Source organism: Neoarius graeffei, chromosome 13 (genome assembly GCF_027579695.1).
Source record: "Neoarius graeffei isolate fNeoGra1 chromosome 13, fNeoGra1.pri, whole genome shotgun sequence".
NCBI lineage: Eukaryota > Metazoa > Chordata > Actinopteri > Siluriformes > Ariidae > Neoarius > Neoarius graeffei.
Genome location: NC_083581.1, coordinates 5,334,931 through 5,361,158, shown reverse-complemented (window position 1 = coordinate 5,361,158; position 26,228 = coordinate 5,334,931). Strand labels below are relative to the sequence as shown.

Here is a 26,228-nt window from a genome sequence, read left to right as displayed (position 1 = left end):
TGTGTAACTGGGTTCTCTTTATCTACTTTTAGGACTTGTGTGAAAATCTGATGACATTTTCAGTCATATTTATGCAGAAATAGAGAAAATTCTAAAGGGTTCACAAACTTCCAAGCACCACTGTAGCGGTCATATGATTGGAGGAGACCCGGCTGGTGGGTGGGAATTGGGGCAAATGAGGAGAAAAGGGGTGAAAATTGACTTCATACCACCAGAAACTTTTTCCTCCCAAGAACACATACCGTATTTTCTGGACTATAGAGCGCACCTGTATATAAGCCGCATCCGCTCTATTTTTTTAAAAAAAATTTAAAAAAAGATATACAAGCCGCACCGGGCTATAAGCCGCAGATATCTATGTTGATATTTACTGCATGTACAGAATGATTTTGTACTGTAAATGTACATGTATGTACCTGAACAGATTCTTTCCGAACAGTGCCTTTTAACACGGCAGCAACTTTGCTGATTAAAACGGAACGGAACCAAGAGAAAATAACCGGTATTTATTTACCTTCATTTCTCCTGTGTTTGAAACCACAAGTCACTTTAATCATCTTCGCTGGATTTGAAAATAATTACCAGTTAGTAATCTGTCGTGCGTGTTCTATCTGCTAAAGATCTGCTAATTCTTCTTTGCATTGATTTTTCGTCTATCTTATTTTTGATTCTACTTCCGGTTAGAGCGCCCCTAGCGGTGGAAGAAAAATCCACAGAATAGCCGCACCTTTGTATAAGCCGCATGGTTCAAAACCTAGGAAAAAAGTAGCGGCTTATAGTCCAGAAAATACGGTACAGGTTTTATTATTTGTTTCTTTAAGCAATGACTTTTTTTTCTGGCCGCTCTTCCATAAAGCCCCGCCCACTCTGTGGAGTGCACAGCTTAAAGTGGTCCTACGGACAGATACTCCCATTTCCGCTGTGGATCTTTGCAGCTCCTTCAGTGTTCTCTTTGTTGCATCTCTGATTAATGCCCTCCTTGCCTGGTCTGTGAGTTTTGGTGGGCGGGGCCTTCTCTTGTCAGGTTTGTAGTGGTGACATATTCTTTCCATTTTGCTCTAATGGATTTAATGGTGCTCTGTAGGATATTTTTTTATAACCCGACCCTGATCTATACTTCTCCACAACTTTGTCTCTGACCTGTTTGGAGGCTCCTTGGTTTTCATGTTGCTTGCTTAGTCATGTTGCAGAGTCAGGGTCCTTCCAGAACAGGCTGATTTATATATACACGGACATCATGTGACACTTTGATTGCACACAGGTGGATCTTAATCAACTAATTATGTGACTTATGAAGTGAACTGGTTGGAGCAGCTCTTATTTTGGGGTTTCATACGAAGGGGTGAATACTTATGCACACCCCAGATTTCTGGTTTTTCTTCTTAATTATTGTTTGTGTCACAACAAAACAATGTGCACCTTTAAAGCTGTAAGCATGTTGTGTAAATCAAATGGTGCCAAGCCTCCAAAAATCCATTTTAATGCGACAAAACAGGACAAACACCAAGGGGGTGAATACTTTTGCAAGACACTGTATATCTGATATATTTTAAAAGCAGAAATAGTGCTACCTGTTGTTATTTACCTTTACTTCGTCTGTAGATTTTCGGCAGGTTGACTTGCACACCTATGTTGGCGGTGTTGCGAATCTTTTCATACTGGCATCCGATACTTCTGATCGACGGCTAAAACGTAACGTACATAAATCTATTTGAAACAGAAAAAAAAAAAAAAAGTATTTGCGATATTCCTTAAAATCTTAAAATGACTTACTGTGACTGATGGAGGAGCGCCGACTGTGTACAAAGACGGAACCGCGTTCTCGATTAACCTGAGGTAACATGTTATACCGGCGTTAAATAGCCCCAAGTTATCGAAAGAGTCGTCCGAAAAGTGCCTGTCGCATATCCGAGAGCTCGAACGGATACCGCTCTCTTCGAGATGAGCGAACTCCAGCCATCTCTTTCGCAACCAAGGATCGGTCGGGAAAGTAAACAACGTGCGTGGAGAGGAGCAGCCAAAAACGCAGCGACGGACCATGTCTGCTGCGAACTAGCGGTTGGTTTCTGCAAAACATACATGGCAGTGATGACGTCTGCATGATTTGACACGCCTCCAAATCACATAACAGGTCTTCCAATGATTTCCTGATCTCCCTGAAACGACAAACTAATTTATTTATCGCCACGAATATCACACGGACACGCGTTACACCCAACCCGAACTTCTCTATACAGCTACAACACATTATTTAAAACAGGAAATAAATAACGTACTCCAAGCTAAATTTAAGAAAGAGTTACTACTACTGAGTACAAACGACAAGTATCACACAAGAATCAAATAAAAACATAACCACAAGCAGTGACGAAGAGCCCGACCACCTCCGGTTCTGACACGTGGTCACATCCTGTCACCTGTGAAGTTTGAGCCATATCAGGCAACGCATGGCGAGTTTATGACGACATTTCCTGTTTGCGTGGCTTAACATAATTGTATTGTTTCGCCATTTCAACATCTTGCAAGACATCACAAATCCCTTCGCAATTCGAGATCAGCGACCATCATGTATACCAAATATGGCATGAATCCAACAAACTGCCGAGGAGGAAAACGTCAAAACGTAACGCGTGTCAAAAACTTCCTGCGGAGTATAGCTAATACAACGTACATTACAATTTTGTTCGTCTTGGGGCACCGCACACACCGACCAAATTTGACACGGATAGGTGAAACTACAGTTAGGTCCATATATATTTGGACACTGACACAAATTGTTTTTTTACCTGTTTACTGAAACATATTCAAGGTATAGTTATATAATGGACATAAAGTCCAGACTTTCAGCTTTCATTTGAGGGAATCCAGATTAAAATTGGATGAAGGGTTTAGGAGTTTCAGCTCCTTAACATGTGCCACCCTGTTTTTAAAGGGACCAAAAGTAATTGGACAATTGACTCAAAGGCTATTTCATGGGCAGGTGTGGGAAATTCCTTCGTTATGTCATTCTCAATTAAGCAGATTAAAGGCCTGGAGTTGATTTGAGGTGTGGTGCTTGCATTTGGAAGATTTTGCTGTGAAGAAAACATGCGGTCAAAGGAGCTCTCCATGCAGGTGAAACAAGCCATCCTTAAGCTGCGAAAACAGAAAAAACCCATCCGAGAAATTGCTACAATATTAGGAGTGGCAAAATCTACAGTTTGGTCCATCCTGAGAGAGAGAGAGAGAGAGAGAGAGAGAGAAAGAAAGAAAGAACTGGTGAACTCATCAATGCAAAAAGACCTGGACGCCCACAGAAGACAACAGTGGTGGATGATTGCAGAATAATTTCCATGGTGAACAGAAATCCCTTCACAACAGCCAACCAAGTGAACAACACTCTCCAGGAGGTAGGCGTATCAATATCCAAATCTACCATAAAGAGAAGACTGCATGAAAGTAAATACAGAGGGTTCACTGCACGGTGCAAGCCACTCATAAGCCTCAAGAATAAAAAGGCTAGATTGGACTTTGCTAAAAAACATCTAAAAAAAAAAAAAAAATCAAGCACAGTTCTGGAAGAACATTCTTTGGACAGATGAAACCAAGATCAACCTCTACCAGAATGATGGAAAGAAAAAAAGTATGGCGAAGGCGTGGTACAGCTCATGATCCAAAGCATACCACATCATCTGTAAAACACGGCGGAGGCAGTGTGATGGCTTGGGCATGCATGGCTGCCAGTGGCACTGGGTCACTAGTGTTTATTGATGATGTGACACAGGACAGAAGCAGCCGGATGAATTCTGAGGTATTCAGAGACATACTGTGTGCTCAAATCCAGCCAAACTGATTGGTCGGCGTTTCATAATACAGATGGACAATGACCCAAAACATAAAGCCAAAGCAACCCAGGAGTTTATTAAAGCAAAGAAGTGGAATATTCTTGAATGGCCAAGCCAGTCACCTGATCTCAACCCAATTGAGCAGCATTTCACTTGTTAAAGACTAAACTTCAGACAGAAAGGCCCACAAACAAACAGCAACTGAAAACCGCTGCAGTAAAGGCCTGGCAGAGCATTAAAAAGGAGGAAACACAGCGTCTGGTGATGTCCATGAGTTCAAGACTTCAGGCAGTCATTGCCAACAAAGGGTTTTCAACCAAGTATTAGAAATGAACATTTTATTTACAATTATTTAATTTGTCCAATTACTTTTGAGCCCCTGAAATGAAGGGATTGTGTTTAAAAAAAAAATTCTTTAGTTCCTCACATTTTTATGCAATCATTTTGTTCAACCCACTGAATTAAAGCTGAAAGTCTGAACTTCAACTGCATCCGAATTGTTTTGTTCAAAATTCATTGTGGTAATGTACAGAACCAAAATTAGAAAAATGTCTATCCAAATATTTATGGACCTAACTGTATATACCGGGCAAAAGTCTCAATGACCTGTGGGGGCGCTATGGAGTCCCCTGGACACACCCAGGGCCAAAGCTCTATCCCTGACTCGCGGCAGCCAGGACTCGTGTGTGTACCAAATTTCATGAGTTTTCGCCCATGGGAACCACCTCAAAAATGGCCACGTCTTAAAGAAGAAAAAAAAAAAAAGAATCCTTAGGAAAACAATAGGGTCTTGTTTTTGGGCCTAATGTTGTTCACATATCAAATACCACTGATATATTTCTAAGTTTAGTTTTGTAATCTCGCATGATGAATTATAAACTGAGTGAATTCTCACTGAAGGTGTTTTAACTCGTGTGTTTGAGCAGCACCTCAGTGGAACTAGTGTTTAAATCCACAATTCTCTCAATCACTGACTGACTGACGGTCAATTTTTATCAAGTTGTTCTAGCTTACACCACCAACACCAGGGCTCGACATTAACAGTAGCCCGATTGTCCGGGGCAACCATTCAATAGATTCGGACAACCAGACTCTCACAAATGCTTGCCCGATCGGGCAACTACCCAAATATGTCAACTTACGTGAAAAACGATGTTTATTCATTCGTATTATGATGAAATTCCATCACGATTTGCGATTGTTTGACTCGGAAAGACCGCGTCCATGTTATCATTACGGGATGTTCAACAACTAGCGGAATTCACATTTGCACATCGCGGGCTCGCAATGCAGTTTCCCATTACTAATAATTATCGCATAGTGCATATTCAGACCCTCCAGGATTTCACGATGTTGCGATTTGCAACTTCAACGCAAATTCAACCAATCCCCACAAATTCAGGGCGGTGTTGCAATTATATCCAATCACCACAACTTTCCCGCAAATTTGACCAATCGTTGGCGTCGTCTTGAGGTGATGTCGACAAACTACCTTCCGCCTTACTCCCGTGTATACGTTCAAGAGAAGCAGCATGTGCGCAGTGTTGCCAGATTGGGCGGTTTCAAGTGCATTTTGGCGGGTTTTGAACATATTTTGGACTGGAAAACGTCAGCAGTATCTGGCAACACTGCATGTGCGAGTCAGTGTTTATATAGGCTTAAATTCAGTTACTGAAAGTGTGTTATGTTTACAGTGAAGGACTGTGCGCACTTTATTTTTTTTTACTCAATACAAGAAATTAATGGATGCCAACATTTTTGCCAAAATGGTATTTTATTTTCCATTGTTTAGGCAGCTTCAGCATCATACTGTGAGATTCTGTTCAAATTGTTTTTTTTCTTCTATGAAGCCTGAGCCATTTATTTTATTAGTTTATAATTATTGTTTAATTTAGTCTTCAGGAGAGACTGCCTGCACACAGTACTAGTATTAATAGTTTTTTTCTTACATGAAAGCTGAGGCAGTTATATTTTAAGGTAACTTCATGTTGTGCTGTGAGGTTCTATGCACTTTAACTTTTGAACCAACAGGTGCATTTGGATAAGTAAAGCCTATTTTTCTGCATTTTTGTAGCCCTGGTAATCTTTTATATTGGTAAAGTTGTTTATAGAGATCTTGCATGTGACGTCACAGCCGATCCAGATTGTGACAGACGTCATCGTGTCGGTCAAACGCCATATTCCGCCTTCTACTTCTGCTTTTACTTCTACCTTTTCTTCTGGAAAACCCTACTATATACAATTCTACTACAACGGCTGCGGCTACAAGCTCTCCCTACCTGTGCACGGTTTTTATGTTTTTTGTGTGTATTTTTGCGTGTTGTTCGTCTGTACCGGACTTCAATATCCACTACAACCGTATGGACTTACTGGACATTGGTTTCCAGCAGAAAATGACGGTTTGTAGCGATTTCCATCGCATGCACAACATTCCGGACGAGAAAAAAAAAATAAAAATTCCGGACGAGACCAGATTGCAAGACCAGCGGGGTCTCCGTGGATTGTTATCGGAAGCAAAGCGAAGGAGGCGGCGCCGGGAGCCGAAGCAAAAGCGAGGCTACAGGCAGAGCCGGCCTGTTGACTAAGCTCAGAAAACAGCTACTCAAATCTCCACTGCCAAGCCTCTACCTCTCCAACGCCAGATCCATGTAAACAACACGGACGATTTGGAATTACCTTATTCTATTCTATAATCGGCTGGTCAGTGTTACTCAATACTTAAGTGACTTACCCATCCAGTGAGGATCATTTTCTTGTTTACAAGATGCCACATCTGAGTCGCTGACAAATCCTGAATTTCTGTAAAGATAACTGTCCAGAGATTTATAAGCACGCAGTGCTTCACCACTGAACAGCGAGGGAAAGTTAACGAGGTAATTATACACGTCCGGGTATTCCGCTGGCAGTTCAAAATCCGGTCGTGAAAACTCCGTCCGGAAAGCCATAAGGGTCACAAATCTGTAGGTCGTTTATTTTAGACATATATCTAGTTATCTGTTCATTAGAAAAATGAGCCGTGTAGTCCGTCGGTTGAAATTGATCCATTCTATACACGAGTGCAGCAGTATTCAGCGGTGTTTTTGACCGACACGATGGCGGTTGTGTACTTTCCGGTCACGTGACTGCAAGATCTCTATAGGACCATTTCTCAGTGTCTTTGTTTTTTTAATCAATAGTTTTTCAGTAATAACTTAATATTTAACGTATCACTCAATTTTAAATCACAAAAAGAGAAAATCGTAACAATTCCTCGCAACTTTCACTTCCTCCCGCAATGTAATCGCAACAAAAACCTAAAAAACACCGCAACTTTCATCGCAATTTTTTGGAAAACCCCCCGCAACATCAGACATTTTAGCCCGCAACAATCACAAAAAAGGCCCGCAAAATCCTGGGGGGACTGACTTTTGGCATGTCCTTCACTCCATGACTAATTACCGCATTACTCGCACGGGGCGCTACTGTCAATGCTTGTTGATACAGACAGCGTCTGAGAAGGTTGAATAATAAAAAAAAATATGTAATATTTGGGCAACCATGTTCTGAGTTCGGGCAACCAGATTTCTACAAATAATTGCCCAAATGGGCAACCATGTCTCAAAGTTAACATAGAGCCCTGAACACTGTTCATTCGGAGTCTATGAGAAGAAATCGAACAAAGTGTTTAATCCTGCAGTGTTTAAAACTGGCCATTATAACGCTCTAAAATGCCGACTACAATCCGTGGTCATCCAAATCTCTCCCAAAGTTCGACTCTATCTTGCAATAGTCGTACCTACAGCAGTCTATGCTGTGAAACTTGGAAAACGAGAGCAAAAATGGTTCGGGAGTTAAATACGTTTCGTAGGTGCCTTCGAAAAATTCTAGGTATACACCGGACAGACCGCATCACCAAGGAAGTAGTTCTTAGGCGCACAAACACGAGGGACTTGTAGGACGTTGTTACAGAACGGAGACTACGCTTTGCTGGCCATATTTTAAGACTTCCAGACAGCAGACCAGCAAAAACTGCATTCATCTGGACTCCAAGAGGTGGAAAACACCCGAGAGGACGTCCAAAAAAAAAAAAAAGACATGAAGATGATCTCAAGAGACGCAACATTTAATGGAGTTCAGTGGAGTCTCTTGCAGCGGAGAGAGAAAGATGGAGAACTCGTGGCCCTTTGCCCATCTTGAGGAGATACAGTGCCTTGCAAAAGTATTCATACCCCTTGAACTTTTTCATATTTTTCCACCTTACAACCACAAACTAAAGTTTTTTATTGAGATTTTCTGTGATAGACCAACACAGAGTAGCACATAATTGAAGTGAAACGAAAATGATAAATGGTCTTCAAAATTTTAAACAAATAAAAATCTGAAAAAAATGTGGTGTGCATTAGTATTCAGCCCCCTGTACTCTGATACCTCCAAATACAATCCAGTGCAATCAATTGCCTTCAGAAGTCATCTAATTAGTTAATAGAGTCCTACTGTGTGTAATTTACTCTCAGCATAAATACACTTGTTCTGTGAAGGCCTCAGTGGTTTGTTAGAGAACACTGAAGAACAAACAGCATCATGAAGACCAAAGAACTCACCAGACAGGTCAGGGATAAAGTTCTGGAGAAGTTTAAAGCAGGGTTAGGTTATAAAAAAATATCCCAAGCTCTGAACATCTCAAGAAGCACTGTTCAATCCGTCATTCAAAAATGGAAAAAGTATGGCACAACTGCAAACCTACCAAGACATGGCCGTCCACCTAAACTGACAGAGCGAGCAAGGAGAGCACTGGTCGGAGAAGCAGCCAAGAGGCCCATGATCACTCTGGAGGAGCTGCAGAAATCCACAGCTCAGGTGGGAGAATCTGTGCACAGGACAACTATAAGTCGTACACTCCACAAATCTGGCCTTTTTGGAAGAGTGGCAAGAAGAAAGCCATTGTTGAAAGACGGGTATAAGAAGCCATGTAGGGGACACAGCAAACATGTGGAAGAAGGTGCTTTGGTCAGATGAGACCAAAGTTGAACTTTTTGGCCTAAATGCAAAGTGCTATGTGTGGCAGAAAACTAACACTGCTCATCACCCTGCACACACCATCCCCACTGTGAAACATGGTGGTGGCAGCATCATGCTGTGGGGATGCTCTTCTTCAGCAGGGACAGGGAAGCTGGTCAGAGTTGATGGGAAGATGGATGGAGCTAAATACAGGGCAATCCTGGAAGAAAACCTGTTGGAGGCTGCAAAAGACTTGAGACTGGGAAGGAGATTCACCTTCCAGCAAGACAACGACCCTAAACATACAGCCAGAGCTACAATGGAATGGTTTAGATCAAAGAATATTCATGTGTTAGAATGGCCCAGTCAAAGTCCAGACCTAAATCCCATTGAGCATCTGTGGCAAGACTTGAAAATTGCTGTTCACAGACGCTCTCCGTCCGATCTGGCTGAGCTTGAGCTATTTTGCAAAGAAGAATGGGCAAAAATTTCAGTGTCTAGATGTGCAAAGCTGGTAGAGACATACCGCAAAAGACTTGCAGCTGTAATTGCAGCAAAAGGTGGCTCTACAAAGTATTGACGCAGGGGGGCTGAATACTAATGCGCACCACATTTTCCAGATTATTATTTGTTTAAAATTTCGAAGACCATTTATCATTTTCGTTTCACTTCACAATTACGTGCTACTCTGCGTTGGTCTATCACAGAAAATCTCAATAAAAAACTTTTAAGTTCGTGGTTGTAAGGTGGAAAAATGTGAAAAAGCTCAAGGGGTATGAATACTTTTGCAAGGCACTGTAGCTAACTATAATGCTCTATATCTGTGATTGAACCTCACACATATGTATATTAATAAAAATATCATGATGAAAGATTTCTGATTTTCGTAGAAGGGGGGGAAAAAAGGGAGGGCAGCCAGAAATGTGTCGGAAGCAATGCGATGATGCGACCAAGTGGAATGATCAGCCTTGTCGTGGTTACGTTACGGTGAGAATCAGGCGACAGCAGAAGTATAAATCGGTCTTTCACATGGTTTGAGCTGTAAACTAAAGCACATGATTGTATTGTGATGAAAGACAATCAATGCTGGTTTTAATATAAATTCTTAAATTTTTTTTTTAATTGGCATTTCATGGGTTGAAAATGGCTCAACACGTCGTCCATTCTACACCCTCCAAGGCCGATGCCGATGTCGAGACGACCCTTTGGGCTTGTCTACATCATGAAATGTATATTTTTAAAATATTTATCAACAATATTTAAAACAGGCAGTCCAATTCAGCTAAGGCTGGTTTAAATGGAGACCTGTAATATAACTAAATAATATAAACATCTCAAAATTATGTGATGTGTGTGAACAAAAGACGAGTCCGTGAAGACACGTGTCCAAACTAACTACACAAACCAAGTCTGAGACTCCTGTTGAATTTAGGAAACGAAGATTCCTTTCTCAAACTACTCGGAAGTGTACGCTAACGCCGTCTAATCAGAGGTCGGTGACCCGCCTGTCCCAGCCCCGCCTTTGATTGGGAGCCTGTGAAGCCGTGCTCATTTTCAAACATACACTCGTGATTCATACAAGTTTATTCACTCCGACCCCTTTCCCATTTTTTCGCAGTTAGGCTTCGATCCCAGGTCGCAGCGCTCGAAACTAACAGTGTCCCGACGTCCCGGGGACCATAAAAAATGTCATCGGGACACAAAATTATCATATCTGGGACAATCCCGGGACAATGGAAAAAAATAGATCTAGAAAAAAAGTTCTACATTAATATTATTTACAAAGCCGTAAACCATACGTAGACATTCACCTAATTTGTCAATTTTGATTTTAAAACGTTAACAGCGAAAAATACATAGTAGCTACACTTTCGATGCACCTGCATCCGTAGGCTACAGAGCAGCGCATTCTGTTCTAGAATCTTCGGCCGGAGTCCGTATTATATGGACTTGGAATGGAATTGCTACCGCACACGCTGCGCCGACTCTTGCCAGAACAAAAATGCTGAAGTGGTTGAAGCAGACCGACCGCGGGGAAGAAACTGAAAGCCCAGACATAACGTCTCCGGGACCTTCAGGATCCAAAGTGTCATCGCCTGGTCTGCAGGCAACGCTAGCAACTGAATGAACTTAATGAACACTGTTAGACACGTTATAAAATACAACAGGAATGATGTGGATGATATTGACGGAAGATACCGTTCAACAGAATAAGTGAGTTTTCTTGGTGTCTTTCTAGTTCAGAAAGTTTAGTCAGTCAGCAGCACAACTAGGCTCGGACCTGCCACTATGCTGATGTTGCTAACATTTGCACCCACGTTTCAGCAGCGAAAGTTCATAAAATGGATAACGGAAAGTTCATAAAAATGGATAACGGTAATGGTGAAAATTATAAGTTGGCCTTATAAGTGCCAACAGATATTCAAGGTATAAGTAGATGAAATGAACATAAAAGGGGTCTTATTTTCAACTAAAGTGTACTGCAGATGTAGGGAGTTGAAACATTTTCTGAATGAGCTAGTTGGCCCCTTTAAATAAACGGGTATCTATTCATACAGTGAGATCGCCAAAGTTTAATAAACTGAAAATGCAATAACTGTAATTTTGAAGTAGATGATGTATTGGACATGTGTCGCTTGTGTCTTGTGACTTATTGTAAAAATGATATAAAGGGTTCAAAATCGCATAGTTACAAATATAATAGTAACTTCATATGATAATATTAACCACTGGTTATTTCAGAGAGGAAAAAAATGGGGACACTATTGCTTCCATTCGGGACAATACAACACAGAATTCGGGACCACTGGGGGACACAAAGAAAAAAAGTTAATTTCGAGCCCTGCCAGGTTGAAGCCTAACTCCGCCCACTGTATAATTATCCAAAATGTTGAAAGGGGGAAGGAGCTAAGGAGAGGGTAAGTGTGTGTGTGAGGTGGGAGTTGCTCAGTGACATCCCCAGACCAGAGAAAAATGGAGAGCCGGACAAAGTCGCAAGGCGCCTGTGCCACTGAAGGCGGGTTCTTCTGAGGTGGAGGACTTTCCCTTCCCGAGTCCCATGCCATGTTAATCTGAGTCACTGGCTCCACCCTCAGGAATGCCCAAAGCTAGAGGTCCGTCTCAGAGCCGAGGCAAGGCAACAAAGAACATCCTACCAATAAATAACACCAAAACGCACTCACCGTTCCTTCTCCTCGACGGCTTTGCATTCGCCTTTCCAGTGGCTTGTTGCAGTTGGGGACTGACTGAACAAGTTCGACACGCGGTTTCTTTCACTCCAGGGTCGCTCTCGCAGGCAGTCTGACATGCAACCTCTCTGAATATACGGGTCTGGAAACAAGCGAGCGTATGCCGTTATTAGACCGTTTATGAAGTGGCCGCAGGAATGACATTTTGCACGCGGTAATGGTCTCCTGACGGTAAAATAGCTAATGTCGATACTGTTGTCGGCGAGGATTTCCGTAAACCGTCACAGTACGCAGTCGGCACGACAAAATAACATTGAGGTAAATTACTGTAAAGTTAGCCAAAGACTGTAAAAAAGCATGGACAGTGTAACATCACTTAAAAAAAAAAACCTCAGGTCTAGCACCCGTGCTGGCTGGCTGCAGTATAACATGTAGCCCCGCCTACTCCGCACGCATTAGAGTGACAAAGGCCGAATCCCATTTCACCCCTTGGACCAACCCCTTAGCCCTTCCCCTCCATTTTGCGCGTTCACATGAAGGGGTAGGGGTATCCCAATCCCAGTTAACGCGGAGGGGTAGGGGAAGGGGTAGGGCTTCTGTACCCCTCCAAACGGAGATTTTCCTGGAGCTGACTCCGAACGAAGGGGTTTGAGTGATTTCCCACAATGCCATGCGGATTTCAGCGAGATTTCATGCGGATTTCAGAAAGATGGCGGTTCCCGCGGCGAAAGATTGTCATAAATGTATTTTCTCCATTATTTACGTGTTTTAAGTTGTTATCCAGAGGAAACACGCCGCTTGATTCGCTTTCGAGCTGAGAATGAGCAGTGATTTCTGAAATCCAAGCTGCTGCTAAAAAGCTTTGGGAGTGAGTATTGTTTTCGGTTGCTTCACTGCGTACGTTTTGTTCTGTTATTCTCGCTTTTATTGTTTACATGAGTGTTCTGACACCTCATTCTGTCGGATGTGGTGCACGAAGCACCAAAGATATCCCATTCAGTGGTGTTAGTTAACAAATCACACCCTGCCAGCAGAGATTTCTGCCTCTGGCTCTGACTGTAGCGGCTGGTCGCAGCCAATGACGCATTTGGTCGCGTTTTGCTAACGTAAACGCTGACGGAGGTACGCGATGACGTATGCGATCGTTGAAGGGCTATCCCAATATGTAAGGGTTGAATTTCAAGCCCTATCCCTTGTAGCTCAGTTTCAAGGGGAAGGCGGAGGGGAAGGCGGAGGGGTAGGGGTAGAAATTAGAATTGGGATTGGGCCAAAATCACCTCTACTCGTCTAAACCATCTTTCCATTTACAGTTAGTTTTCCCGATTCTGATATCTGCACATTTGTATTAGTGTTTAAGTATTATACACTTGGGAACAAAGTGATCAACAGCTTTAGTGACCTTGATATTAAGCAAAGGGAGCAACGCTTGCCAAATGAGTAGGCGCGCCCGACTTTGACTCCTCTCCACTCCACTCCACAGACTCCAGCGTCAGAACATCATGACTATGCAAACCCTGGCTCCAAATATGACACGGCACAGGAACTTCGGGTTCATTTCTCTCGAACGGAAGGGTATGAAGCCACGCCGTCCATGTTTCATTTTTTAAAAAAAAAGTCATTATTCCATCACGTCACACACTCACCGGTGTCGGAAAAGGGAGAAAGTTGGCAGGGTTTGGAACTGCAGAAGAAATGAGGCGAAGATGCCGGGTCGACACAAATCCCAACTCGACCTCCGTGTAATTAGAAAAGCACTCTCGTGAAAAATGACGATTGCAAACGTACATCGCAGCCGTGTTGCTCTCGAGGGACCGTCCTACCATCCGTAACCACTGCCGAGCCATATGCGGGTCCGAGGGGAAAGAATGCAGGCCGGTGGTGCTTCTACAGCCGTCAAAAGCACAAGTCCGAACCATCGCACCAAAACAGCTGGAATATAATAAAGTAGAAGGTTACGGAAAAAAAAAAAAGAAAGTAAAAGCATAAACTCCTGTGGCTGGGAGAGATGTGTCACCCACTTCTGATTAGTATGCGCTAGTAATATGTACTTTCTTTAAAATATAAATTTCATGACATAAACCGAAAAGCAGCAGCCTCGCAAAGAGCAGGATGATTTTAAACAGTAGTGTTGCGCCATTTTCAACTCAGATTTTTATTTAAACAAATGGTAATTATCAATATAAACATTTGTTTCATCACAGTGCAGCCATAACATTTAGTTCACAGCTCAAAAAACAAAACGTTTAAGTCTGCAGTACCTCTTTAAAGAGCAGATTAACTGAACTTCCGTTTGAAACCGGAACCCGGAAGTCCGAGTGTCAAAAAAATATTAGCTTAGCTTTGAAGCGGCAGCATTTCAAACCCTGACACTAAAGGGAAACTAATTATTACCGCGCGGTGCCTCATACCATTAAACAACGCCTTCACATCAACAACCGACCAATTTAAAAGAAAAGAAAATAAAATAAAACGAAAAAATAACGATGTGTGTTTAGCGTTCAGCGACCCTGACGGAGCAGCGCGCTCGCGCAAGCCTACACAACAAAACTAAACGGCGGCCCCGCCCCCTTTCCCTACGTCATCAAGCTGCGACCTCACAGTCAGAAAAGCGTCCGGGATAGCATAGCATGTGTGCTTCTACAGAAGTTCAGTGTGAGTACATTTTTAATAAGACAGTTAATTAATTAAATTAATTAACTGTCTTATTCTATCAACAGTCACTGGATTTTGAGAAACAGAATTTTTAAAATTCGATAAATTTAAAAAAAAAAAAGTCATCAGATGACGACAGATCCCCCTGGCCCCTGCATGAAACCCCACTCCAAATTTTCCCCAAGTTGAATTGGTTGCCATGGAAATACGGAAAAAACATTTTTTAAAAATCACAAAAACGTCAACAGGCACTTCTAAATGCCTATACTCGCTCAACTATGAAGTTTCATGAACAAATTCCTCATAGTTTTGGAGTTATGCTCCGGAAACTAAAAATGTGTACAGATGGACAGAGCGATAGTTACTGTATATCCCCCTGCATTGTATGCTGGGGGGATAAAAACTTTATACAAAACGTCAGACAAAATCATTCCTGCACATAAACTTTCTAAAAGAAATGAAAAAACATCATCGATCGATTAAGAAGCTGGAGTGGAGGGAAATGAATAGGTGGATAGTCTGGCTAGGGCGGCACGGTGGTGTAGTGGTTAGCGCTGTCGCCTCACAGCAAGAAGGTCCGGGTTCGAGCCCCGGGGCCGGCGAAGGCCTTTCTGTGCGGAGTTTGCATGTTCTCCCCGTGTCCGCGTGGGTTTCCTCCGGGTGCTCCGGTTTCCCCCACAGTCCAAAGACATGCAGGTTAGGTTAACTGGTGACTCTAAATTGAGCGTAGGTGTGAATGTGAGTGTGAATGGTTGTCTGTGTCTATGTGTCAGCCCTGTGATGACCTGGCGACTTGTCCAGGGTGTACCCCGCCTTTCACCCGTAGTCAGCTGGGATAGGCTCCAGCTTGCCTGCAACCCTGTAGAACAGGATAAAGCAGCTACAGATAATGAGATGAGATAGTCTGGCTATGCAAACTCACAAAAATAAGGAAATAGATGTGCAAATCCCTGCAAGTCATACACACGGCCTACTTAAGATTTACATTAAAATTTATGCCCAAAAAAAAAAAAACGGCCTGGCAGGAGTATTGGGATGACAATGAAACAGGAAGACCTTTGTACAGTATTCAAAGACAGGTTGGTAGAGAAAGGAGCAGGAAAACAATCACTCGTTTAAGGGCTCAACCATTCTCGAAGCATAATGGACAACTTCACTGCAAGAAGTATGAACATGAGCGAAATCAGCTTTTTCAATTATTAAGAATGGTAACTCATCATAATTGTACATTACCTGATTTGCTATAGTCAGATATATAGATCACTTTGTCATCAAGTATTTAAAAGAACCAGAAATAGCTCAAAAGAATATCATTTTTCTCCCCCGAATCCTTGACTTGCAAGTGACGTCGAAGCAAAATAGAAACCTGGATGTCGGCCATGTTGGTGGATATAGAAACGCAGGGTCAAGTGACATTCCATACAAAACAGTCACGCGTGCGCAACTCTCTTTGTTTTTCCACTGCTTTAAGCGTTCTTTTAGCTCTGCCATATCTTTGCGCTGTGGTCACAACAGTACTCGTGACCATAGCACGTTCTGATTTTTTCAAATTCCGTCCATGATTCGGAAAGAGGGCGAGGAAACTCTGAGGCTTAGTACGGAGAGGAGCCTGAACAACATCAGCAGGGCTGATCTAACAGAGGCTAAAACCAAAACGGCTCGTGTTTGCGGTAATCATTTTATCTCAGGTGAGATTCAAAAGCTTTCTCGATAAGATCATGGAAGAACTTTATTTCCTGTTGGTAAAAATGTTGCGATAAAATGAGCGTTCTGTTGTCGTTGTTCATTCGCTCATTGTTATCAAAATGTATTACCATTTTGCTTCTAGGAGCGCCAGCAAAATTATACGATAGAAACAATCCAGACTGGGCACCCACTCAGAACATGGGCTATGTTTCGTCCAAGGTCGGAACGTGATACCTGGGTACTCGATGGTCAATCGAAGCGTCTTATCATCCATCTATAGCCACTTATCCTGTTCTACAGGGTCGCAGGCGAGCTGGAGCCTATCCCAGCTGACTATGGGCGAAAGGCGGGGTACACCCTGGACAAGTCGCCAGGTCATCACAGGGCTGACACATAGACACAGACAACCATTCACACTCACATTCACACCTACGCTCAATTTAGAGTCACCAGTTAACCTAACCTGCATGTCTTTGGACTGTGGGGGAAACCGGAGCACCTGGAGGAAACCCACGGGGAGAACATGCAAACTCCACACAGAAAGGCCCTCGCCGGCCACGGGGCTCGAACCCGGACCTTCTTGCTGTGAGGCGACAGCGCTAACCACTACACCACCGTGCCGCCCCTTCAGAAAAGTCTGACTTTTTTTAAATAATATGGGTCAAAACCACACGTACTGTATCGGTCTTCTCTTTGTATCAAATCTTCGCTCGAGCGTTCAAATTGTGGTAATATTGAGAAAATTCAGCATCGTTTACAGACACGCTTTCACCCTGGTGCAAATCCTGGCCAGGATCCTAGCAGGATCCTAACCAGGATCTTGTACAGGATCTGAAATATAATCCTAAAGGATCTTGTCCAAGATCCTAACCAGGATCTTGGACAGGATCCTACAGGATCTTGGACAGGATCCTTTAGGATTATATTTCAGATCCTGTACAAGATCCTGGTTAGGATCCTGGTAAGATCCTGCTAGGATCCTGGTAGGATCCTGGCCAGGATTTGCACCAGGGTTGTTGAAATAAAGGTCATCATATTTAGCTATATTTAAACCCTAAATCACATATAGTATATGTGTGAGCCCTCTTCTGCTCTTGTACAGAAGGATATTTATTTAAGTTTAAAAAAACCTCGCAAAAAAACTTTAAATGCACTATCTATTCAAGAATTTAGGGCTAGCAAGCCTTGTTTCCATGCCATCCTGAATTTGCTGAATCAGAGTATTGGGAATTTGTTCGGCAAGAACCTACTCAGGATCCTGTTGGTATCCAGTTAGGATCTTATTCAGGATCCTACTTAGGATCTTGTTAAGATCCTACAAGAACATACCCAGGATCCTGTTGGTATCCAGTTAGGATCCTGTTCAAGATCTTGTTTAAGATCCTACTCAGGATCCTGAAGCATTCGAGTTAGGATCTTATTCAGGATTCTGTTCAAGATTTTGTTTAAGATCCTACAAGATCATACTCAGGATCCTGAAGCATTTGAGTTAGGATCTTATTCAGGATCCCACTGAAGATCTTGTTTAAGATCCTACAAGATCCTACTTAGGATCCTGAAGCATATGAGGTAGGATCTTATTCAGGATCCTACTTAGGATCTTTTACAGGATCCTGATACTTTTTCAAGATCTTATACAGGATCCTGTTCAAGATCCTGTCACTGCCAAATTTTGGCTCCTTCTAGGATCCTATTTAGGATCCTGCACAGGATCTTATATAGGATCCTATTTCTACTTAGGATCTTAAATAGGAATGTAATCCTGCACAGGATCCTATTTCTACATAGGATCCTATTCAGGATCTTAAATAGGATCCTGTTCCTATGTAGGATCCTATTCAGGATCCCATTCCTAAATAAGATCCTACCAGGATCCTACAGGATCCTGTGTACGATTTGCACCAGGGAAGCAGCTGCCATCCGAGTTGCTTTGTATATCCACCATCACGGCGGACGCTCGTGACGTAGCACGTTTTGATCACGTGGCTGCAAGTCATCTACATCTCCTGTTCCACACTCCAGCGCAGTCGGTGAATGTGGTGATTTTATACGCATACGTAAATCACACACACAGTCATTTGGTTCATGATGATTGGATTTTGATTCAGAGCCAATTATGTTGATTTTCAGTAAAGAGTAAATGAAGGTGGTTTTACTGAAAGAAATGACAAATAGATCGGTTAAAGCATTATATTAGGCCATTATTAAAAAACGTTCTGTTTCCGGTCCACCGGCCGGGTGCGTGCCGTTTGTGCGGTTGAATTTTTTTTTTAACGCCGGTTTTTCGACATTTTTTTTTTCGGGTTCGTAAACCTAAAATCGAACTTGACATTTCCGCATTCCCAGGGCTTTCCACTAAGGCTCATACTAGCCAGCCATGACAAATAAGTAGCCAGCCGGGGGGAGTAAACATAAAATAAACTCCTGTGCACGCAGTTCCCAGGATTAAATGTATTTTCCACAGACCATTTATTTATTCACTTTACTCAGATACAAAGTAAAATGGCAGTAAATCTTCTTTCTTTTCTTGCGTATTGCATCATGAGGCGTTCCTGGCTTGTAAATCTCTTATTTTCGGTGCATGACACATTCACGCAGCTGAGCATGCTATGAATTAACAGCGACAACGGTCTGCAGTGGGGCGACACAATTACACACTCAGCCAACATTTCTCCATTTGTGTATGAAAATACACTCCAACCACTCAGTTTGGGTTCATTTACAACCAACGGTGTCTTTTGATGCCAGCACGTAATTGAACGAGAGAAGACTGGTTTACCGGAGACAAAATAAGCGTCATCTCTGCTTCTGTTCCCTCTGACACACTACTGCCTCCGCCGAGTGCGCGCACACACACACGCCGCATGTCGGGGCCGCAGATGAGTTACTCTCCCTTGATCAACGAAGTCGGCGGGGAATTTGTGGTTATTATCGGTACAAACAGCGCGAATCACAACTTAAATGAGTGCGGTTCAGTTTGACATTATTGTCAGTCCGTTAGATAAACATTTAATTTTATTAAAATCGAAAATTTATATTTAGAGCCTGTGGGCTACAAAAATAAGTCATTAAAGTAGCCGGCTGGACTTAATTGTGTAGTCGGCTGTATGGCCGGCAGCCGGCGCTTGTGGAAAGCCCTGCATTCCACACAGAATACAGAACTGAATCGGCTCTGCGCATGTGCTGTGCGGCACAAAAAAAATGTCCGCCACCATGAAGGAAGGAGATCCGGAGTTTTCAAACATTTGCTTAAGTGTGAAATCGCAAAATGGTATTCTAGCGAACAGCAAAATAGTAAAGATTCAGAAAAACAAATCATTCAGTGATGATTTTAATAGTGTAATTTCATCCGAACTCGGCCTAACGCTCGATTTAGAACTACAAAAAGTCTGTGTGTCGGACATTTTAAGTACCTTTGTAAAAGTTTTGCAAATGTTGCAGTCAGCATTTAAAATGCTAACTTAAAGTTTTTGTACAAGTTTCAGTTGATTAAACCGTCATATTTTATTAAATGTGTCTCCTTTTGTAATAAAAACGTACTGAAAGAAAAAGCAAACAGCATTGCGATTTCTTATCCATCCATCCATATATATATATATATATATATATATATATATATAAATATAAATATAAATAAATAAAATAAAAAAAATCCCTCCCTCCCGACTGAAAATTTTTTTGCTCACCCGGTGGACAGGAAACGGATTTTCTTTAAAGGTCCCATGGCATGAAATTTTCACTTTGAGGTTTTTTAACGTTAAAATGAGTTCCTCTGACCTTCTTAAGTCACCCCAGTGGCTAGAAATTTCATAATGTGTAAATCAAACTATGCCCAACATTTGAGAATGGCGCGTCAAAACGGCGTGTTGATAAGCTCTTCCCTTTACTACGTCAGCAAGGGAGATGATCCCCACGCCCCCCCTCTGGATTCCCACCCACTGTATGGACTGCCCCGCCCAGCTCAAAAGTTGCCACCAAACATGGAAATTGCGCTGTACATGGATGTGACAACACAGAAAGGAGTCTGTTTTTACTGCCGACGGGAGAGCCCCTGAAGACGCAGTGGCTTAATTTTATTTACTCCAATAATACGCCGTCGAGTCTACCTAAGACGGTGTATGTTTGTCGGAAGCATTTTCCTGAGGAATGTTTCCACAACTTGGGACAGTACAGGGCAGGTTTTGCACATCAACTGTCACTGAAGCCTGGGTCCGTACCAAGCATCCCTGCCGCATCAGCCACAAACACCGAACAAGTAAGCGTATAACTGTTAAGTCGTTTTGCCGCGTTTTAAAATCGGTGCGTTAGCCTTGCAATGGCTACATTAGCTGTGCAGCTAACCGCTTCCTGCAGTTAGCCAGGTACTCTGCGCTACAAAACCAAAAAGCATGCAGCATGCTCTGTTATAATAGCCAATCAAAACAGTTTTTACAAAGACACCCACATTCTTTTTTTTAAGTCACTCGTTCATTTTATTTGTTTGTTTGTTCAGTAAAAACCCAAACATTTGTTGAATTTATTTTATTTCCTCGCGTCGCACCTTAATGACGTCAGCGCGCGGTATTTTTCCCTTCGCGGTTTGTTCCTTCTCTCTCGCCATAGTAAGACACCCACATCCGCTTGTTCTGACCCACTGGAGGTAGCGTCACAGTGCTGTTAGCCAATCAGAGGTAACACGTTTACATGTCATGAATATTAATGATAAGACCCGCCCCCACCCTCTACCCTTCCCCGCCTCCTGCTTCTCATTAGCAAAACGACGCACTGGGAAAAGCGCTGAAATGGGGCTTTCTCCCAGGAGGCTATAGCTACGTGCCGAGGGTTCATTTCGAGAAAGGCTGCGGATATAACATCCGGAAACCTCCACAAGCCCGTTTAAAGCATCAACAAACCACCATGCCATGGGACCTTTAAGGATGGCCTTATTATAGAACCTTAAATCGCGTGGTAAATCAGAATAAAGTCTTTTTCAGATTCTCCCCCCAGTTAGCTCAGTGTAGTCTTGGAAATATTGATGCAGCAAGACTTGAAAGGTTTTTTTTTTTTTTAAACATCAAGTCCATACTGGAAATATTGGTGGAGACCAATGAGGTCTTGAAAGTTGAGACGTGTGACTCAATCAAAATTCATTATGCTTATCAAACTGTCAGAACACGATAAAAACGAACGATTTGTGACTCTGGATTCGGATCACTGTGCAGACCGACTCGGCTTTTTTTTAAACTTTTCTGCAAGCTCTTTGATTTTTGCTTGGGACAGAGTCTCCATGCACCTTTAAGTTGGTTCGCCGACCAATAAAAAACCCTACAGAGGAAGATGATGATGATTAAGAAGAGTTGTAGAGGTTAACATTACAATTCTGGAAGTTGAAGATTGGTGCTTGCGCCAGGGGGTTGTTCTGTTCAGCGATGGCGAGTCCAGCGTGGTTTTCTGAATCTGAATACGTTGACACGGAGTCGGTGGCCTCAGGAAGGGAAAGCTGGTTCTCTTTATCCTCTTCTGGAGCGCCAAGGGGAAGGGCGGACTTTTCTGGACTCCAGAAACCGCTCAAGGCGTTCGACATAATCTGTTGTTGGTTCAGTGATGGACGGTCGCTGTAGGACTCGATCGAAAAATCTGACTTGTGGCCAGCGACTGATTGTAAGTGCCTGGGTTCGATATTGGCTTGAGACAGAACAGTCAGGGATGTAGCTCTTATGCAGTGGTTGGTAAGAGGAGGATTTATCCCTGCTTTCGTGGTCATCGAGCGGAGCATATTTCCCAGAGTTGACTCGCCGACTGCCATGTTGGAGTACCAGATGTTGTTATTTGGATCAAACTTCTGGCACTTCGCATCCTTCGGCCTCTGGAAAAAACATTTGCATTTGGGATTCAGGTGTTTGAGATAGTTTTTGACGGTTTCTACAGGACAATATCTTGAGTCGGGAACGGAGTAAATCTTGCCGTCTGATTCGTCTTCCGGATCTCCTTGGTGATTTTTCGCAGCGAGAACTGATCCAGCAACTTCACGATTCAGCTCGTAATACTCTCTGCCGTCAGGTGTCGACCTCAGGACGAGCATGGATGGTTTCAGCTGTCTTTGGTTTTCTCGACCTCTTCGACCAAGATAAAGACTAAGGTAAAACCAAACTGTATGCATTAACTGCGCCGGGTCTTCGCTGTCTGCGGGGCCCAGTTCGCCGCTTTCGTAAAGCAGTCGGATGTGTTCTTGGGTCATTGCTTTCTTGTGTACGACTCCTGCAATTTTCCCCATTTTTCTCAAGTCCTTCACGAAGGCATCCAGGACCTCGTTCGCTTCTGAAAACGCTGGATCAGCAACTATCGTAAAGGCTTTGTTATTCGGCGGACTTCGTAAAAACCTATCGATGGCGGCACGGATTGACTTTAGCGTCGTTTGTTTGTAGAAAGTGCCGTCTTGCTGTCGTGCCGAGGTATAGAATAGCTTTAGGCATTCATTTAATTCTTCCTTGGACATTTCGGTTATGTAATTTTCAAACTTCTGTGAGCTTTTGAACCAGTCTAAAAAATAAAAAAAATTAAATTTATGCTTAAAGATGAAGAATGGAAACAAATTGGCAAAATGACAGGAGAGCGGCGGCTACAATCATCGACGGTCCATAATCATCGACACCTTTTCAGATTTACCAATAAAAAAACAAAAGCTGAGTTTCAATTCCAACAATTACCATTGGTTAATTAATCGACCGGAAGACCCGCCCCTTCGCCCTTTGATCTTGTCGCCTGATGACACAGCTCGTTCCCGGAGACGGAAATTTTTTCAGCACGATCAGCAAATTTTTTCGGAAAACCCGGACGTTATCATCGCAGGTAAGCATGGTGGAAAGATCATGGACGTGTTTTTACACATCGAACTCGGCGATATTTCATGAGCTCCTCGTCGAAACCTACTTTGTTTCTGACTCTTTCATTTTGTATCTAAACGTGCGTTTCAGAAGTCACGCGAGGTGTCGATAATGGTGATCACCGTTATCGACACCCTGTGGGATTAAGGGACATTTACAACTGTTATGGATCGATCTTTGCGTCACGTTGAAGTAAATTAAGTACTTTAAAAAAATAAAAAGTGCTGCAATTTATTTTTTTCCCCCCGATTCGTAACAGAATGGAATGTTTATAGAGTATTTGGAATCCGATTGCAATAAATAGAATTAGACCAGAATTAAATTCCTAGAATATATTTAAAAAAAATTTACATGCTTGAAATATTCAGATTTTTTTTTTTTTGCAGTTTGTTGTAAATATCTACTACATATTACAATGTCAGTAGACATTTTATATTTTGGTTCGAGGAATGACATGCAACCTTTGACCTGGGTTTCCATGTGGTTACAATCTCAATTCCCTGTTGACATTTTTAGACCGCTAACGAGTGACATCAGAGGTCACGTGATTTATGTTTGCACCGCCATATTGGAAGACCGGCGCAACACAAACACGCTTCACAGGGCCTTTGGTGTTGACTGAATACTGGAGGTTGTGGGGGCGTCGTGGCTCAGGTGGATAAGGCGCCATACCATAAATCCGGGGACCCGGATTCGATTCCGGCCCGAGGTCATGTCCCGATCCCTCCCCGTCTCTCTCTCCCGCTCATTTCCTGTCTCTACACTGTCCTATCCAATAAAGGTGAAAAAAAAAGGCCCAAAAAAATGCTGGAGGTTGTAGTCGGGTAATTCTGGTTAATTTTTGTGCTGTGATAGGCTGCTCAAACAAAGCAGGGCATGAAGAAAAGAAATCCTTCCACAGGATCCCGTCTGTTTTGACCAACCGGAGGGAAGGGAAGCAACTTAGCACCCAAAGGGAATGGATAGCAGCCCTGAACATGGAGACGTTACGACCATTTCTTAAGTGGTGAGTGATTTTAAAGTGCATATCAGGGGTAAATTCAGAGGCAAGATCAATGTAATTCTCCTATTTTATATTAAACTTGTCAAATATCTGTCACATTTTGTGCGATTTTTTTTTTACCTTGCGCAATACCAGAAAAATTCAGTTGAAATCAGGCCATTTGAGGCGAATTAGTCCGCCTCTGAAAAAACTTGGCATTTGGATTTCCCGGCGAACGTTGATTTCCGTGACGTTGAGTGCGGGATGCCTCCTTCTGAATCCTACGTCAGCGCTGGTTTGTTTATGAGAAAACGACCTGGTGGTTTTCTACAAATTTCCTCAACGTTATCGCGTAATTATTACCTCCGCCAAGGTGGTTATGTTTTGGGTAGCGTTGGTTTGTTTGCTGGTTGGTTAGCAACATTACGGAAAAAGTAATGAACAGATTGCTCTGAAATTTTTTCCTTCTGGATCCCGGATTTTTTTAAAGGATTCTTGGCGGAGGTCTGCGCTCTCCGAGTGCTTTTCTAGTTAAAATGGTTAACAGGTGTATCGTAGGAGGGTGTAGCAACACCAATCTTGATGGGATTAGTACTCATCGTTTCCCAAAACACCGGACAGTCAGTGCGTTTACATGCACATCCAAATTGAGCTGCTGTCGGTAATCGAGCTAAGGGTCCCAGAGAAATCCAATCCTACATGCACACAAGGGAATCGAGCTATTGTGTGAGGTACATTGTGCACCCGAGCCACAGGTGGCGCTACACGCCCTATCGTGTTGGTACACTTCCGGTTGTCGTCATGAAGAAGAGCTATTCAAGAGTATAAACAAAGTTATCAGTTCCGTGTTCTCCATTGCGCGTTTTTCTCCCGTCCATGAATTTTAATATATTCAACTCCTTAAGCTGAATGAGCATGAACTCTGTCTCCTCATTGCTCCAGAAGTGCACGTTTCTGCTCGCCATTTTCTCTTCTTCGTTTGTTCCTCCTGACCTCTTCTGCTGCTTGCTACTACTGTTGTCATGCCGACCGAGGCTGTCGTGTTTCCCGCTTGTGGTCTCGTCACTTCCGGGAGGGGCAGTGCTGAAGTAAGTAGCTCGATAGGGTTTACATGCACTAAGTAGCTCGGCTACAATCGCATAATCTAGGTCGCGTAGCTCGATTACGAGAAATCCAGTTCGGTTCAGTTTCAGCCGAGCTAAGGTGTTTCCATGGCATTTAGAACTTCGATTTCAGTCGAGCTACGGCAGAAATTCGATTTTCTCTATGTGCATGTAAACGCACTGAGTGAGAGAGAAACGGGAGCGCTTGGTCTACACAGGCTGTGCACTGAAACCGTGCAAAGCTCGCGCAGCCTGCTGGCGCTTCCGCAGGTGACGTCACGAATCTGGCTCTTGGGATTTTTCCAGACGCATTTTGTTGTTTTATTTTTTTTTCTGCTGTAGACAGACGGCCTTGTGCAAAATGACCCTTCTGGATGAGCGTGTAAAGGGACATTCTTTCATAATTGGTCCAGGATATGCACTTTAATGTGTTGGCTGTGTGAGGTTTTTCTCAGTGTGGGCCCCGAGCAAACACTTGGCTGGGGTTTGTGTGCATTGTACTCGGCTTCTGATACCTTAATCACTGGTTTGACAGTGGTCAGGTTAACTTGCCTATAAATTTTAAAGCAGAATGATGTCATAATTACCATTTTATTTTATTCTATTCCCTTCTAACCTACTGTTCCAGCAAATTATCATCGCCGATTTTATTTTTCATCCGATTTGTCTGTCATCACCGTTACATATTTTACATTCTTCATATTGGTTTATTAAAAAAAAAAAAGTTATTTTATGGTTTTTTTTAGTGCTGTCAAAGTTAAAGTGCCATTCCACCATTGGATGTATTTTTTTGGCATAAAATACAATATATTTTATGACAACATGACTAGACAGAGAAATCTTTTAGCTTCAAAATGATATATCAAACATAATTTTTTGACAACGACAAGTATAATAATTTTGCGACCAAAGTCACCTACCCTTTTAATTTCCGCGCGGTAGTGAAACGTGAT

The 26,228-nt window shown here is 42.7% G+C and overlaps 1 protein-coding gene and 1 long non-coding RNA gene across 6 annotated transcripts in view; one reads left to right on the top strand and one right to left on the bottom strand.

The window, feature by feature from the left end:
- Positions 1-26,228, bottom strand: part of LOC132896388 (uncharacterized) — a 75,782-nt gene that overhangs the window by 44,854 nt on the left and 4,700 nt on the right. For 2 of the 3 annotated variants that reach the window (XM_060937173.1, XM_060937174.1), the window contains exon 2: positions 21,683-22,846. The exons of the other annotated variant lie outside the window; for it this stretch is intronic. In XM_060937173.1, coding sequence (XP_060793156.1) covers positions 21,683-22,846 — 1,164 coding nt within the window. The remainder of the gene's footprint in view (positions 1-21,682; positions 22,847-26,228) is intronic. 3 annotated transcript variants of the gene reach the window in all.
- LOC132896389 (uncharacterized) overlaps positions 21,022-26,228 on the top strand; it is a 52,834-nt gene continuing 47,627 nt past the window's right edge. Inside the window, exons 1-2 of one of the 3 annotated variants that reach the window (XR_009656021.1) lie at positions 21,022-22,445; positions 24,046-24,196. This is a non-coding gene — a long non-coding RNA (uncharacterized LOC132896389). Of the gene's footprint in view, positions 23,156-24,045; positions 24,197-26,228 lie in introns of all 3 variants that reach the window. The other 2 variants (XR_009656020.1, XR_009656025.1) reach the window with 2 other exon arrangements.